The 16,960-nt window shown below is 43.6% G+C and overlaps 2 protein-coding genes across 8 annotated transcripts in view; one reads left to right on the top strand and one right to left on the bottom strand.

The window, feature by feature from the left end:
• Positions 1-5,018, bottom strand: part of CDC27 (cell division cycle 27) — a 58,031-nt gene extending 53,013 nt beyond the window's left edge. For all 7 annotated transcript variants that reach the window (XM_010832368.1, XM_010832369.1, XM_010832373.1 and 4 more), the window contains exon 1: positions 4,893-5,018. In XM_010832368.1, coding sequence (XP_010830670.1) covers positions 4,893-4,919 — 27 coding nt within the window. In that variant the 5' untranslated portion in view covers positions 4,920-5,018. The remainder of the gene's footprint in view (positions 1-4,892) is intronic.
• The window catches only part of MYL4 (myosin, light chain 4, alkali; atrial, embryonic), a 37,568-nt gene continuing 25,537 nt past the window's right edge, over positions 4,930-16,960 (top strand). Inside the window, exon 1 of the mRNA XM_010832376.1 lies at positions 4,930-5,218. Within this exon, the coding sequence (XP_010830678.1) occupies positions 5,027-5,218 (192 nt within the window). The 5' untranslated portion in view covers positions 4,930-5,026. The remainder of the gene's footprint in view (positions 5,219-16,960) is intronic.

Below are 16,960 nucleotides of genomic sequence, written 5' to 3'. Positions count from 1 at the left end.
ATGGCATCTGGTCCCATCACTTCATGGCAAATAGATGGGGAAACAATGGAAACAGTGACAGACTTTATTTTTGTGGGCTCCAAAATCACTGCAGATGGTGATTGCAGCCATGAAATTAAAAGACGCTTACTCCTTAGAAGGAAAGTTATGACCAACCTAGACAGCACATTAAAAAGCAGAGACATTACTTTGCCGACAAAGGTCCGTCTAGTCAAGGCTATGGTTTTTCCTGTGGTCATGTATGGATGTGAGAGTTGGACTATAAAGAAAGCAGAGAGCCGAAGAATTGATGCTTTTGAACTGTGGTGTTGGAGAAGACTCTTGAGAGTCCCTTGGACTGTAAGGAGATCCAACCAGTCCATCCTAAAGGAGATCAGCCCTGGGTTTTCATTGGAGGGTCTGATGTTGAAGCTGAAACTCCAATACTTTGGCCACCTGATGCGAACAGCTGACTCATTTGAAAAGACCCTGATACTGGGAAAGATTGAGGGCAGAAGGGGACGACAGAAGATGAGATGGTTGGATGGCATCACCTACTCAGTGGACATGAGTTTGGGTGGTCTCCGGGAGTTGGTGATGGACAGGGAGGCCTGGTGTGCTGCAGTTCATGGGGTCGCAAAGAGTTGGACACGACTGAGCAACTGAACTGCACCGTCATCTTAAGACTGTATTTATTCTTGCCTTCTTCTTCCCTGACCTTTCACATACCGTAGCCAGAGATCTTAACATCTATATCAGAGTATGTCAACCTCCAGCTGAAAATTCATCAGTGATTCCCCATTACACTTAGAATGAAAAATGAACTTCTTACAATGGCCTTACATTACTATGCTACTCCAGCCACAATGGCCTTTTGGGTCTTCCAATGCCAAGTTGTACTATGTCTCAGGGACTTTGCACATACTGTTTTCTCTGCTTGTCATTCTTTTCAAATTGTTTTTGTCTCAAACTTTGAACTCAGCTACAATGTTATTTGCTCAAAAGGAACTTTCCTAACATCCTTTTTAGAGAAGGTTTTAGAATGTCTTTTATCTGCGCTTGACACATAGCAGGTGCATAACATTCTTTCCAATTTGATTATTTCATTGAGGCTGCTTCTGAACTTTGATGGTCCAACTGCAAACCTGACTGAAGTCAGGACCCTCTTATTAGGTCTCTCTCCTAACACCCTACTTGTAGTACCATTCTTATCACAATTTATAATTATTAATTTGTGATTATTTGTCTCATGCTTTCTCTCTATATAAACACAAAGGCTGTATCAGGGCATGAGTCCATAAAGGAATTATCACCTATCTGTAATGATTTCCTTCTCTATCTCCCCACTCCAAAGCACATCCTCTCAGTTCAGGTACTATGTAGCACTGTCTTCAAAATACTGTTTTGTACGTAAATATGAGAATCTGTTTTCTAAAAGAAAATTTCATAAACAAATGTATTTCAGCTAACCTGAATACATTTTTGAATGAAGACCAAATAGTCAAATGGTATTGATTTATCAATTTAGCTATATATATATGTGTGTGTGTATATATATATACACATTTTTACAATCATAAAATATATTTAGGAATTTCTTTTTTTCTACTCTATTGAATAGAACAATTTATTAAAAAGCCTTTTTTTGGGAGAGTGGTAATCATCTAACACAATTTTCCTGAATAACCATCTTCAATTCTAAGTTATTTGAAAATGGTACACTTTGAATCTGTGTTAGATGCTGTCCCTGTACTTCTTATCCCAAGCCAAAAGTATTCCTTCACTATCTGTTGCTGCTGCTGCTAAGTCGCTTCAGTCATGTCCGACTCTGTGCAACCCCATAGACAGCAGCCCACCAGGCTCCACCATCCCTGGGATTCTCCAGGCAAGAACACTGGAGTGGGCTACCATTTCCTTCTCCAACGCATGAAAGTGAAAAGTGAAAGTGAAGTCACTCAGTCGTTCCGACTCTTCGAAACCCCATGGACCACAGTCTTCTAGGCTTCTCTGTCTATGGGATTTCCAGGTAAGAGTACTGGAGTGAGTTGCCACTGCCTTCTCCACCTTCACTATCTAATGAGCTCTAAAACAATATTATGTGTAAAAGCAACCAGTTACTATACTGCTTATTAAGATGATTTTTCCAAGGCTTTTTTTTTTTCTACAACTTCATTCAACACTTCCGTGATGTCTTACCCCCCAGGAATAATTGATAAATCTATATAAAATTGATTTTTTGAAAAATCAATTTCATCAGGTGGATTTTATACACATCCAAATTAGCACTGATTCAAGTCACTTAGGCTAGCAATTATTCCTTCCCAAATAGTTATTTTAAAAATTAAATAAATGACAGAATTTCTGCCTCATAATAGGAGAGATTTTTGAAGACTCAAAGTAATACTTTTTTATAAGAGATAATTTTGAGGAAGTGCTTATATTTAGGCTTACATGGTATATCAAACTGGGTATCCCATGTTTAAGCTTTAAAAAAAGAAAAAGCAAAAATCAGTTGCTCATCATTTCTCTCAACTTTTTTCTATGCCTAATAACAATGGCACCCCACTCCAGTACTCTTGCCTGGAAAATCCCATGGACGGAAGAGCCTGGTGGGCTGCAGTCCATGGGGTCGTGAAGAGTAGGACACGACTGAGCGACTTCACTTTCACTTTTCACTTTCATGCATTGGAGAAGGAAATGGCACCCCACTCCAGTGTTCTTGCCTGGAGAATCCCAGGGGTGGGGGAGCCTGGTGGGCTGCCGTTTATGGGGTCGCACAGAGTCGGAAACGACTGAAGCGACTTAGCAGCAGCAGCAGCAATAATACTTCAAACCCTGAGACAACCCTCAAAAGGACACACCTTTCCACCTTACTCTCATTCCTTTAAAAATACAAGCAATCACTTATTATAGTTTAAAAAGCCAACGTTGCTTGTTCTCCTACTGCTCTAGATCCCTTCTTGAATGGCTTCTTATACTAAAAATTACAACCAAAATTCTCACCTAATTATATTCTAAAACTTGTTACCACTGTCAGTGGGTTGTGTGTGGGGAGTAGACAAATTTGACTCTTGAGCCTTAAAAATATCTAAATGCATTACTGCTAAGAGTACTTTAATGAAAAACAGAAAACTTGATGTTTATCACACAAGGAATATCTTTATCAAGGAATTGGCTACATATTTCTCTCCATGCTTTTATGCAAATTAGGTGGCCCTGGTGATAAAGAAGCGGCCTGTCAGGAGAGTAAGGCAGGAGATGTAAGAGACACAGGGTTGATCCCTGGGTGAGGAAGATCCCCTGGAGGAGGGCATGGCAACCCACTCCAGTATTCTTGCCTGGAGAATCCCATGGACAGAGGAGCCTGGCAGGCTACAGTCTACAGGGTCGCAGAGTCAGACATGACTGAAGTGACTTGGCACATATGCATAGGCTATCCATAAAACTAGTTTATCATCTTAGAAGCCATATCTATAAGGCAAATGTATCATTAATTGTTAAGACAAAATAACAAAAACATGAAACAGAAATTAAACAATTGAGTAATCTGCTTATCCGTTTTAGAAGGTATAGATAGCAACTTCTAATTTCACCTTAGGTCTCAAAAAAAAAAACCCAAAAAACATTAAAAAGGGACTCTTTACTAGCAAATTTGGATGGAAAGAAACAGCTTTGAAAGCACCAGTATAATGTACAAACAGAACTGTTTGTACAATTCTGTACAGAAGACAGAATCCCACACTAAATTAAAAAATTAATAGCTGCTATATGTAAACAGCTAGAGAAAGAGCCAACTAGGAGAAATTGGTATTTCATCCTGTGATGGAAAAAACTCAAGAAATATGGAAGGAGTGATGTATTAAAATATTTTACTATTTGATATCACGGGTCTTTAAGAGCAACAGGAAGCAATTTCTAAAATCGGTTTGCTTTCAAAATAAAGTGCATGACTCAATGACATCAGTTGATAGAGGTCAACTCTTCTAATCAAGTCAAAGATCATAGGACAGGGTAAAAAGTCTCCCAGACCTGGTCCCTCACCAGGGGACAAAAGATTTAGTTTCTTCAGATGGCAGGAGGGGGAAATGACTTGGCACCGCATCACACCCTGAAAATCCAATAGGGTTTCTTACATGCCAACAGAGCACTGTGCGTCAAAGCAAACCTTGGTGTAGTATGGATGGAAAAACCATAATATGTCTTTCATTTCCTGAACGCCTTATAAACATGCACAGTAAAGCACTCATGATACCCATCACAGGTCATGGAAAAAAACCAATTTGCTGTTTCCACCCCCTCCCCTTGTATAGGTGCTTCGCCTCTGCACTGGGCCTCGGGGTTCTCTTCGCAGATCATTGTCCGGAGGGAAACTGAGTGAGCGAGGAAAAGCAACGTGGGCTAGACAGTTTGTCACCAAAACAGAAATCAGTATTAAAACCCCCGATCCTACCCTCCCTCCACTTTCTCCTAGAAAACAAAAACAAAACCAACACTCGCCCCGCAAACTTGCTCCACCATTATGAAGATCATACAGGCGCTGATCAAACGTGCGTCCCAACCATCCTTGGGCAAGAGAGCACCTGGGGCGAGTTTTCGGCCCCTCATCGCTCACCCCGGCCCGGGCCCAGCCCCTGGGCTGACAGGAGGGGCTCGCCCGACATTGGCCCGGAGGGAAAAGGAGGGATTATCGCCGAACTCCGCTCACACCCGGGGAAGAAGTAACGTAGGGCCAGAGGGAACGCGGCTGAGGCTGCGGGCAAGGCCTCGGAACTGACGAGAAGACAGGCAGGAGCCGGCGTGAGGTGAGGCGGGAGAAGCAGCCGGGCCTAGGCCGCAGCAGGCCGCGAAGTGGCCATACGCCGCTTCCCGACCGAGGCTGCGAGCCAAGCCTCAGGGAAGAGGGTTACCATTACCTGGACGGGTTCCTGCAGCACCGTCATCCTGGAGGTTCAGGCCCACTTTCTGCAGTGCCTCAGGCCCCCCCCGTAGCGACTCCGGCCCGGCCAGCCCCGGCTCATTTAAACTCACCAGCGACCGTTACCGGGGAATGGGGGAGGCCGAGCGAGAGCCGAGTACCTCCGAGCGGGACACGGAAAAGCCCGAAGTGGAGAGACGCGCGCGGGAGCCAGACGGAAAGGCCCGAAGGAGACCGGAAATACCCGAGGTGAATCGGCGGAGGAGAACACCGTTGCCGGAAGGTGTCGAGGAGTACCGGAGACGACCGAGCGTGATCCAAAGCGTATGTTCCTCTTCTCGGTCACGCCTTCACTCACGCACGCCACGCCCCGTCGGCTCTTGGGCAGGGGCACGCCCAATCGGTAACCAATAGGCTGGGCGTGGCGTGCGGGAGTCCGCCGGCAGCGTTACGTGGTCGGGCTTCAATCTTGGTTTGCGGTTCAAGCTTGCTGGATTAATTGGTGCGCGGTGGATTAAGCAGAGGGTTAAACTCTAGAGTTTGGGGCTGATTTTAATTAATCAAGAGGTAATCTGTCTGTTAAGTTTAGGTCGTTTATCCATTCCTGAACTCTTAATCATGCCTCAAAGGGAAATAGGAAATTGGAAAGACTGCCACTATTTAAAGATTCAATTTGACCCCTGTCCTCAGATTACGGTCTGTTTAACGGAAAAGTTATGTAACAAAGAAGGAAAGTTATAACCAACCTAGATAGCATATTGAAAAGCAGAGACATTACTTTGCCAACAAAGGTCCATCTAGTCAAGGCTATGGTTTTTCCTGTGGTCATGTATGGATGTGAGAGTTGGACTGTGAAGAGAGCTGAGCGCCGAAGAATTGATGCTTTTGAACTGTGGTGTTGGAGAAGACTCTTGAGAGTCCCTTGGACTGCAAGGAGATCCAACCAGTCCATTCTGAAGGAGATCAGCCTTGGGATTTCTTTGGAAGGAATGATGCTAAAGCTGAAACTCCAGTACTTTGGCCACCTCATGCGAAGAGTTGACTCATTGGAAAAGACTCTGATACAGGGAGGGATTGGGGGCAGGAGGAGAAGGGGACGCCAGAAGATGAAATGGCTGGATGGCACCACTGACTCGATGGACGTGAGTCTGAGTGAACTCCGGGAGTTGGTGATGGACAGGGAGGCCTGGCTGCTGTGATTCATGGGGTCGCAAAGAGTCGGACACGACTGAGCGACTGAACTGAACCGAATGTAGCAAAGAATGTTATATTATGTGATGCCCATTATAAGTGATGTAAAAATCCAGAAGAGAGGAAAGGGAAATTAATTAGCATTAAGATGAGAAAGTCTCTCAGAGAGAGACCTTATTTTGGGGGGCTCCAAAATCACTGCAGATGGTGATTGCAGTCATGAAATTAAAAGATGCTTGCTTCTTGGAAGCACCGCTATGACCAACCTAGATAGCATATTGAAAAGCAGAGACATTACTTTGCCAACAAAGGTCCATCTTGTCAAAGCTATGGTTTTTCCAGTGGTCATGTATGGATGTGAGAGTTGGACCACAAAGAGAGTTGAGCCTGGAAGAATTGATGCTTTTGAACAGTGCTGTTGGAGAAGACTAATGAGAGTCCCTTGGACTACAAGGAGATCTAACCAGTCCATCCTTAAGGAAATCAGTCCTGAATATTCATTGGAAGGACTGATGCTAAAGCTGAAACTCCAATACTTTGGCCACCTGATTTGAAGAACTGGCTCATTTGAAAAGACCCTGGTGCTGGAAAAGATTGAAGGCAGGAGGAGAAGGCTATGACATAGGATGAGATGGCTGGATGGCATCACCGACTCAATGGACACGAGTTTGAGCAAGTTCCAGGAATTGATGAACAGTGAAGCCTGGCGTGCTGCAGTCCATGGGGTCACAAAGAGTTGAACACAACTGAGGGACTGAACTGAAGATGAGAAAAGTTTTAGATGTAAGCCAGATTTTGAAGGATAGGTAGAATTAGAAGAAAAGAAAGGAGAAAGTGAAAGGGAGCAGAATGAGATCAATCTGGTAAGAGATGCGACATTAACTGCTGCTGCTAAGTCGCTTCAGTTGTGTGACACAGACTCTGCTGTCCCTGGGATTCTCCAGGCAAGAACACTGGAGTGGGTTGCCATTTCCTTCTCCAATGCATGAAAGTGAAAAGTCAAAGTGAAGTGATTATTTAGGTCGCCAGATCATGGAAAATCTCAGAAACAGGGCAGAAGTGTTTACTCTTGATAGGAGAGGCATTGTGACGTATTGGGAAATCGGGAGGTTGGATTTCAATTTTATCTCTGGCACTATTAGCTTTAGGTCCTTAGGAAAGTCACAACCTCACTGAACTTGTATTTCTTTAGTATAAAAACAACCATAAGAGGACGAAATGCATTAATGTATGTGACTGTCTAACACACATAGTGAGTGAGTGAGTGAAGTCGCTCAGTCGTATCCGACTCTTTGCAACCCCATGGACTGTAGCCTACCAGGCTCCTCTCTCCATGGGATTTTCCAAGCAAGAGTACTGGAGTGGGTTGCCATTTCCTTCTCCAACACACATAGGAGGCTCTCAAATTTCCTTCCTATTACCTCTCCCCCTAAAGTGTGTGAACAGGGAACTATTAAAATTTTAGTTTTTGGTAGATGAGAAAAACAGTCTTTGCAATATTTTTAAAATTGAAGTATAGTTGATTTACAATATTGTGTTATTTTCAGGTGTATAGCAAAGGGATTCAGAAATGTATTTTTTCAGATTATTTTTGCACTGTAGGTTATGCGAGATACTTTTTATAGTTCCCTGTGCTGTATGGTAAATCCTAGTTGCTTATCTATGTCATGTATGGTAGTTTGTATCTATTAACCTCATGTTCTTAGTTTACCTTTCTTTCCCTCCCTTTTCCCTTCTGTATCCATAAGGTTGAAGAAAACACTTTTTGAAGGTTGACTTCCTAATCAGGGCATTTCTAGGCTAGATGTGGGACTTCAATTTTAAAAGTATTGCAAAGACTGTTTTTCTCAATAGTATATTCCATTTGTGTGGATATTTCTCTTTCTGGTTCTAACATTTTATGTAGATGAAATCAGTTTAGAATGGGTCACTCCCTTCCTTTGGGTGTTGCTGTGAGGGGGGTGGGGCGTGGGTGTTTTGTTTTGTTGACAGAGCTATAGCCTTTACTGGCGGCCATCTCTAGTCACTGCTTGTGTGCTTGTAGCCCCAGAAAGGGTAAGGTGATCTTATGCTGCCCTGTGCCTTGTTCTGTTAGCAGTGTTGGGCTGGGTGAATTAGGGTGGGAATAGTGTCCAGTATGGAGAAGACAATGGCACCCCACTCCAGTACTCTTGCCTAGAAAATCCCATGAACGGAGGAACCTGGTGGGCTGCAGTCCATGGGGTCGTGAAGAGTCGGACACGACTGAGCGACTTCACTTTCACTTTTCACTTTCATGCATTGGAGAAGGAAATGGCAACCCACTCCAGTGTTCTTGCCTGGAGAATCCCAGGGACGGGGGAGCCAGGTGGGCTGCCGTCTCTGGGGTCCCACAGAGTCGGACACGACTGAAGTGACTTAGCAGCAGCAGCGGCAGTGTCCAGTATGGTAGTCACTAGCTAAAGTTTAGTTAAAATCAAGTAAAATTTAAAATGAAGCTCTTCAGATGCCCTAGCCCCATTCCAGGGACTCAGTAGAGACATGTAGCTAGTGATTCCCATACTGGATAGCACAGGTACAGATTATTACCATCATTGGCTTGATTAGGACTGTAAGATCCAAGATGGCTTCACTCACATGTTTGGGGCCTTGGTGCTGGTTGTTGGCTGAGCGCCTTATTTCTCTTCCACATGACTTCACATCAGTCAGTCGTCTGACCCTAACTTCTTGACTTGGCACCTGGCAACCAAGAAGGCAAAAACAGAAGCTGTGAGGCCCCTTAAGGCCCAGCTCTGTAAGTCAAGCTCCATCACTTCTAGTTGGTCAAATTAAGACAGGCCGACTGGATTCAACTGGAGGAGAAATAAGAGTCCACCTGTAGATGGGAAGAGTGGCAAAGTGACACTGCAAAGGGCGTGTGCCGTGGGAAGGACTGATCATCTTTGAAAACATGCTACCAGGTTTGAGATGCCAGATGAGAGAATCTGGTAGGGGAATGGAAAGAAAGTGTATGTGTGTGTGTGTGTGGGAATTACTCCTAAAATGTGACACAATATTACTCTTAAAATGTGCTGCTTTAACTGACTACAGCACTCCAGATTTATTCCAGTGAATTCAGAATACAATAGAACTCATGCTTTTATTATCTGGATGACTTCTATTAAAGTGGGCTAAAGTTTTATTTACATGACTCTGATCCTGCTAAGCTTTTGGTCATTTTACACACACACACACAGCACTTTTTCACACAACAGGCTTCCAAGTCATGTACCTGAGCATTTGATTCTTGTAAATTTCAGTGTAGAAACTTACAACACAGGATATATAAAGCTGATTTTTGTGTGTATGAAAATGTGTGTCTAGACTCAGCATTTAGAGATTCTGTGATGTTTGTCACGCTGGCTCATAAGCTTAGAATTTGCCTAAAGTCCCACCTCGCCCCCCCAAACCCTTTTTTTCTTTTTTCTGAACAAGAGCATCTCTTTTCTGACCGTTGGTCATGGGCTAACACATCTGTTGTGGTTTTGTGCTCATTCACAGCAAGACCACATTGTTTGAAGTTGTGCTTCGATGGACTCTTTTAGAGCATTTTTACTTCCTTTTCTGTTCCTGATTGACCTACTTAAACTCACCATCCAGCAACTACTTGGACATCGTGCCATCACCCCGATCCACATGTATTTAGCTGACGAGTGGACTTAGAGTACAGTAAGCATTATTCCAAACATGATAATTTTTCCTTTTTTTTAGCCTGCCCCTTGTTCTGTTTCATGTACAATTGAATTCGAGATCAGGGTTTAGGGAACTATTCAAGAGGCTAGACATGGTACCATAGCCAAGGTACAGGCCCCCTGAGATAACCCAAAGAAAGCTCAGTCTTCTCAGTTCCTTGAGTCCTCCTTATCTGTACCCTTCTTTTGTCCCTGCTGCACACTGCCTCTTATCCTCTTTGTATTACCTACTGTGAGGCTCTGCCCCTCTCCCCCAACCCTGCGTACCTTTGCTCCCCCTTGTCATCAAATCAACCCCTTGAGACTTCTCTGGTAGTCCAGGGGCTCAGACTCTGAGCTCCCAGTGCAGGGGCCCTGGCTCAATCCCTGAGCAGGGTGTTAGACCCCACATGCTGCAGCTAAGACCCAGGACGACCAAATAAATACATGATGAAAAAATATTTTTTTAAAAAAACAATACATACCATGTTGCTGCTGCTAAGTCACTTCAGTCGTGTCCGACTCAGTGCGACCCCATAGACGGCAGCCCACCAGGCTCCCCCGTCCCTGGGATTCCCCAGGCAAGAACACTGGAGTGGGTTGCCATTAGTATTGCATTAAAAAACATCATTCCTTTACTTTGGCATCTCTGATCACACAGTTTCCTGGTTTTCTTTCTACTGCTCTGTTTCTTATCAGTTTCCTTTACAGAACTTCTAATATCAGAATGTTTCACGGGTTCAGTTCTAGGCCTTCTCACTCTATATGTTCTTCCAAGGTGAACTTACTCTCATGGTTTCAGGTTTTTTTTTTTAATTGAAAATTGTTCCATAGGCTGTATCTCCAGCCAGGCTCTTCTTAGAACTCCAGGCCTAAATGCCTAGCTGTCAGCTGGATATCTCTGGGTGTCTCACAGGTACTTTGTTCAGAATGGAACTCCTCACTCTTCTATTTGAATTATTATCTGTCCCAGTTTCTCCATTGCCCAAACCTGAAACCACTCTTTTTCTTTAATAACCCTAATGTCTGGTCTCAAAGCCCTACTGACTTTACCTCCTAAATTTACCTTCATGTCTTTTCTGCCTCAAGTCTCACCTACCTCCAAAAACAAGTGTAATCATGTCAGGATTCTCCTCCTTAAGCCTCTCCACTGTTGACCTAAAACAAATAGACTGCCAGTTATTGCTTCAGCATCAAAATGGGTTTATTTGGGACAGTGAAGAAGCGCAGGGTCTGCAACCATGGTAAGCCACATGCAAGTCACCAGCAAAAAAATGGAGAAAGAACTCTTTCATGGCAGGGAAAAGGAAGTTGGGAGGGCTATAATAAATAAAAAGTCTACGATTCTTCCTTGGCTGAGTTGTGTCAGTCTCTCATTGACTGAGCTCTTGCCAGGAAAGAAGAGGAAGTCTTTCTTCTTCCTATTGGACTCTCTTATTGTCTGGGGGTGTGAGAGCTCCCTCTTCTGGTCTCCCAGCTCTACTTTAATTGATGTTTCTGTTGATTAACTTTTTTTTTTTTAAACATTTATTTGTCTGTACCGGGTCTTCGTTGAGGCACATGGGGTCTTTGATCTTTGTTGGGGCATGGGGGATCTTTAGTTGAGGCATGTGAACTCTCTTTTTTTTCTTTTTATTTATTTTTAATTGAAGGATAATTACAATATTGTGTTGGTTTCTGCCATACATCAACATGGATCAGCCGTAGGTATACATATGTTCCCTCTCTCATGAGCTTCCCTCCCACCTCCCACCCCATCCCACACCTCTAGGTTGTCACAGAGCCCTGGTGTGAGTTCCCGAAGTCATACAGTAAGTTCCTACTGATTGTCTGTTTTACATATGTTAGTATATGTTTCCAGAGGCATGTGAACTCTTAGCTGCAGTGTGTAGATCTAGTTCCATGACCAGGGGATCGAACCTGCATCCCTAGCATTGGGAGCAAGAAGTCTTAGCCACTGGAACACCAGGGAAGTCCCCTGATTAACTTTTTACATGCCCCAATTCAGGATTTCTCATTGTTCTCAGGATATAGTCCAAAACCTTTAACTAGTCTTAACAGGGCTATGCAAGGTCTAGTCTCTGCTTCCTTTTTCAGCCTTACCTCACTTGTTTCCCTCTTATACTATATATTCCAGTGAAGGAGATCAGAAAATGCCACTTTGGCATGAAGATTATTCTGAACTGAAAGCAAGGCAACAAATATAGATATTTTTGCCCACCCACCCCCATCTGCCTAAAAGCAGACATAAATTCTCCTTTGTGAAGGTGTTTCCTCTCCCCTCTCCTGTAAAAGAAAGAGGAAAGCAACCATTATCACTGGAAACAGAGCTGGCACTGAGTTGGTTCTGCACCAAAAAACCTTATTAAAATAACCTTTATCTTCCATTAGTTTCCCCATATATTACCTTTCCATAATATACCACCCCTAGAAGTCCAAACACTATTTCTTTGTCTTGTTACTTTTCCACAAATGTGGAGAATCATCTATGCTAAGATGATAGGTAAGGCCCAGGTTCTAACTTTAAGTTATTTTTCACTGAATTCTCCTGTGTGTATGCACATTGCGTGTGTAAATAAAATCTTGTTTTTAAAATTCTGGTAATCTGTCTTTTGTTGGTTTAATTTGCAGGGCCCCAGAGACTGAACTTATGAGGATAGAGGGAAAAGTCCCTGCCCTACCCGCCGCCCCCCCCAACAACCATACTAGCTACATGGAACTTCTTAACCCACTTTCTTGTCCCAGAAACATTGTATATATTGCTATCCCTGTCCAGATACTCTAGTTCAACTCTTCACTTGGCTATCTCTACCCATCCTCCAAATTTCACTTCTTTAGTTTTTTTCTGACCTATTGGAATACAGGGATAGTTTGGCTATCTCTGCTTTTCCTTCAGTGCTAACGTACTTGTCATTACTCCTATCACCCTTTACTGTGATAACTTGTTTAATTGTCCTCTTCCTATCTAACCCATAAGCTTCGTGAGGAAAGAAGCCCTGTTTGCCTATTCCAGGATGTATTCTCCACACTTAGTATAGTATCAGGTACAGGCAAACCTTAGAGACATTGTGAGTTCTAATCCAGACCATCAAATAAAGCAAATATCAAAGCAAGTCACATGAATTTTTAGGGCTCGCAGTATATATAATGGAGAAGGCAATGGCACCCCACTCCAGTACTCTTGCCTGGAAAATCCCATGGACGGAGGAGCCTGGTAGGCTGCAGTCCATGGGGTCACTAAGAGTTGGGCACAACTGAGTGACTTCACTTTCACTTTTCACTTTCATGCATTGGAGAAGGAAATGGCAACCCACTCCAGTGATTTTGCCTAGAGAATCCCAAGGACGGCGGAGACTGGTGAGCTGCCATCTATGGGCTCTCACAGAGTCAGACACAACTGAAGCGACTTAGCAGCAGCAGCAGCAGTACATATAAAAGTTATAGTATACTATAGTCTATTAAATCTGCAATAGTATTATGTTTAAAAATGTACATACCTTAGTTTAAAAATACTTCAGCAAGTAATAGTAGTATCAGCAAAGATCACGGCTCACAGATCACCATGTCTGTGTATACTAAGTTGCTTCAGTCGTGTCCGACTCTTTGCAACCCTATGGACTGTAGCCCGCCAGGCTCCTCTGTCCATGGAATTCTCCAGGCAAGAATACTGGAGTGTGTTGCCATGCCTTCCTCCAGAGGATCTTCCCAACCCAGGGATTGAACCCACATCTCTCACATTGGCAGGGAGATTCTTTACCACTGTTGCCACCTGGAAGCCCCCAGATAGATCACCATAACAAGTATATTAATAATGAAAAATTTGAACTATTGTGAGAGTTACCAAAAACGTGGCATAAAATGAATAAATGCTATTGGAAAAATGGTGCCAATAGATTTTCTTGATGCAGGGTTGCCATGAACTTTCAATTAGTAGAAAACACAATATCTGTGAAGTGTAACAAAGCAAAGTGTAATAAAATGAGGTATGTCTGTGTTGTTGTTGTTGCTGTTTAGTCTCTTAGTCATGTCCAACTCTTTTTTGACCCCATGGACTGGAGCTTGCCAGTGTCCTCTGTCCATAGAGGCATTCTTTCCAGGCAAGAATGCTGGAGTGGGTTGCCATTTCCTACTCCAAGGTATCTTCCCAACTCAAGGATTGAATACGAATCTTATGCATTGGCAGGTGGATTCCTTACCACTGAGTCACCAGGGAAGCCCAGTATGCCTGCAGAAGATGGGTATCCATTTTTTTATTTGTTTAGTGAATAAGTAGAATAAACTCATTCTGTTCATATTATTAATTTTTGTTTATTGATTGGTGTTATGTATGGAATATTTGTGTTTCCCCCACTCCCAATTCATATGTTGAAGCCCTAACCCCTGGTGTGGCTGTGTTTGCAGAGGAGACATCTAAGGTTAATGAGTTCATAAAAGTGGGGCCCTGATCCAATAGGATTAGCATCCTAATCCTTTTTAAGAAGAGACACCTGAGAGCTCACTCTCTCTCTCTACCATTCTCCCCTGTGTATGTTCATGCACCATGGAAAGGTCTTATGAGGACATAGAAGGCAGCCATCTACGAAGTTAGGAAAAGAGCTCTTACCAGAAACCAGATTTGCTAGCACTTTAATATATATATAGATATGTATATCTATATATATATTTGGCTGCATTTGAGGCTCAGTTTTGGCATGCAGGATCTTCATTGCATCACATGGGATCTTCCGTTGCAGTACACAGACTGTCTAGCTCTGGTACAGGCTCTGGAGCATGTGAGCTCAGTAATTTCCTAGGCTTTAGTTGCTCTGGTAGCTCAGACGGTAAAGCGTCTGCCTGCAATGCAGACCTGGGTTTGATCCCCAGGTCGGGAAGATCCCCTGGAGAAGGCAATGGCAATCCACTCCAGTACTCTTGCCTGGAAAATTCCATGGATGGAGGAGCCTGGTAGGCTATAGTCCATGGGATCGCAAAGAGTCGGACACGACTGAGCGACTTCACTTTCTTTCTTTCTATAGTTCCTTTTGGAGAAGGAAATGGCAACCCACTCCAGTGTTCTTGCCTGAAGAATCCCATGGACAGAGGGGCCTGGTGAGCTACAGTCTATGGGGTTGCAAAGAGTCAGACACGACTAAGCAACTAACACACACACACGGAATGACTAATTGTTTCAAGATCGAGAAAGGAGTACGTCAGGGCTGTCTGCTGTCACCCTGTTTGTTTAACTTACACACTGAGCACATGAAAAATGCTGGGCTGGGTGAGTTATAAGCTGGAATCAAGATAGGCAGGAGAAATAATGTCAGATATGCAGATGATACCACTCTAATGGCAGAAAGCGAAGAAACAAAGAGAAACTAAAGAACCTCTTGATGAGGATGGAGGAGAACAGTGAAAGAGCCAGCTTAAGACTCAATATGAAAAAACTAAGATCATGGCAGGCAGCCCCATTACTGCATGGCAAATGGAAGGGGGAGAGATGGAAGTAGTGACAGATTTTCTCTTCTTGGGCTCCAAAATCACTGTGGATGGTGACTGCAGCCATGAAATCAAAAGATGATTGCTTCTTGACAAGAGAGCGATGATAAACCTAGACTGTGCGTTGAAAAGCAGAGACATTACTTTGCTGACAAAAGTTCATATAGTCAAGGCTCTGGTCTTCCCAGTGGTCAAGTACAGTTGTGAGAGCTGGACTATAATGAAGGCAGAATGCCGAAGAATTGATGCCTTCAAACTGTGGTGCTAGAGAAGACTCCTGAAAGTCCCTTGGAGAGCAAGGAGGTCAAACCAGTCAATCTTAAGGGAGATCAACCCTGAATATTCACTGGAAGGACTGATGCTGAAGCTGACGCTCCAGTATTTTGGTCATCTGATGCGAATAGACGACTCATTGAAAAGTCCCAGATGCTGGGAAAGATCAAGAGCAGAAGGATAAGAGGGTGTCAGAGGATGAGATGGCTGGACGGCATCACCCATGCAATGAACATGAACTTAGGCAAACTCAGGGAGATGGTGAGGGACAGGGAGGCCTGGCGTGCTGCAGTCCATGGGGTTGCAAAGAGTCAGACATGACTGGGAGACCGAACAAAGACAATAAGTTCCATGAAGGCAGGGACTTTGGCTTCTCATGATATTCCCATCACCTAGCAAAGTGCCCTGTACAAATATGAACAGATTTTAAAATATTATAAATCTATAAACATTTTTTTATATCTGATAATTAAATGGCTTGACCACTTAATTTATCTCTTACTGGTCATAATTTGATGCTTTCTTTTTTTTTTTTGGCTCCACCAAGCGGCACGTGGGATCTGTAGTTCCCCGACCAGTGATCGCACCCCCTGCAGGGGAAGCATAGATTCTTAACCACTGACCCTCTAGGGAAGTCCCGTGATGCTTTAAAAAAAATTTTTTTTTAATGTGGACCATTTTAAAGTCTTTACTAAGTTTTTTTTACAATATTGCTTCTCTGCTTTTTAAGTTTTTTGGGGTGCTGAGGCATGTGGGATCTGAGCTCCCTGACTAGGGACTGAACACACACCCACTGAGTTGGAAGGCGAAGTCTTAACCACTGAATAGTCAAGGAAGACCCCCTTGATGCTTTTTTGACTCCCCCACTCTGGACATTGGGCTTCCCTGGTGGCTCAGACAGTAAAGAATCCACCTGCAATGCAGGAGACTGGGGTTCGATGCCTGGGTCGGGAAGATCCCCTAGAGAAGAGAATGGCTACCCACTCCAGAATTCTTGCCTGGAGAATTCCATGGACTGAGAAGCCTGGAAGACTACATCCATGGGGTTGCAAAGAGTTGCACACAACTCAGCAACTAACACTTTCCCTTCTCTGGATATACAGGGCCTTGTCCCTCTATATGCTGGCCTTGTCCACATGTTCTTGAGGTATTCAAAGTCAAGGCAGTGTCTGAAGTGTTGAGATTCATCAGGATATGCGTCTTGGTTGAGGTAAGCTCTGCAAACTCAAAGGGAAAGCGATAAACGGCAGGCAAATTAACTTGTCTGGAGTGAGGGCTATGTAAGCTTGGTTGAAATGGCGATGTTGGGGACAGTTGATAAGCTCTAGGTTCCAGGCTGATGACTTTAGACTGATAAAATAGACCAAGAGAGCTGCCAGGGGTGACAGAGCTGGGGAATGACCTCATGAAAATGGAATCAGAGAAAGATTATGTTAAC

The sequence above is a fragment of the Bison bison genome, unplaced genomic scaffold (assembly GCF_000754665.1).
Source record: "Bison bison bison isolate TAMUID 2011002044 unplaced genomic scaffold, Bison_UMD1.0 scf7180017861046, whole genome shotgun sequence".
Taxonomy (NCBI): Eukaryota; Metazoa; Chordata; class Mammalia; order Artiodactyla; family Bovidae; genus Bison; species Bison bison.
Note: the sequence above shows the minus strand (reverse complement) of the source record. Positions and strands in the feature narration are given on the sequence as shown.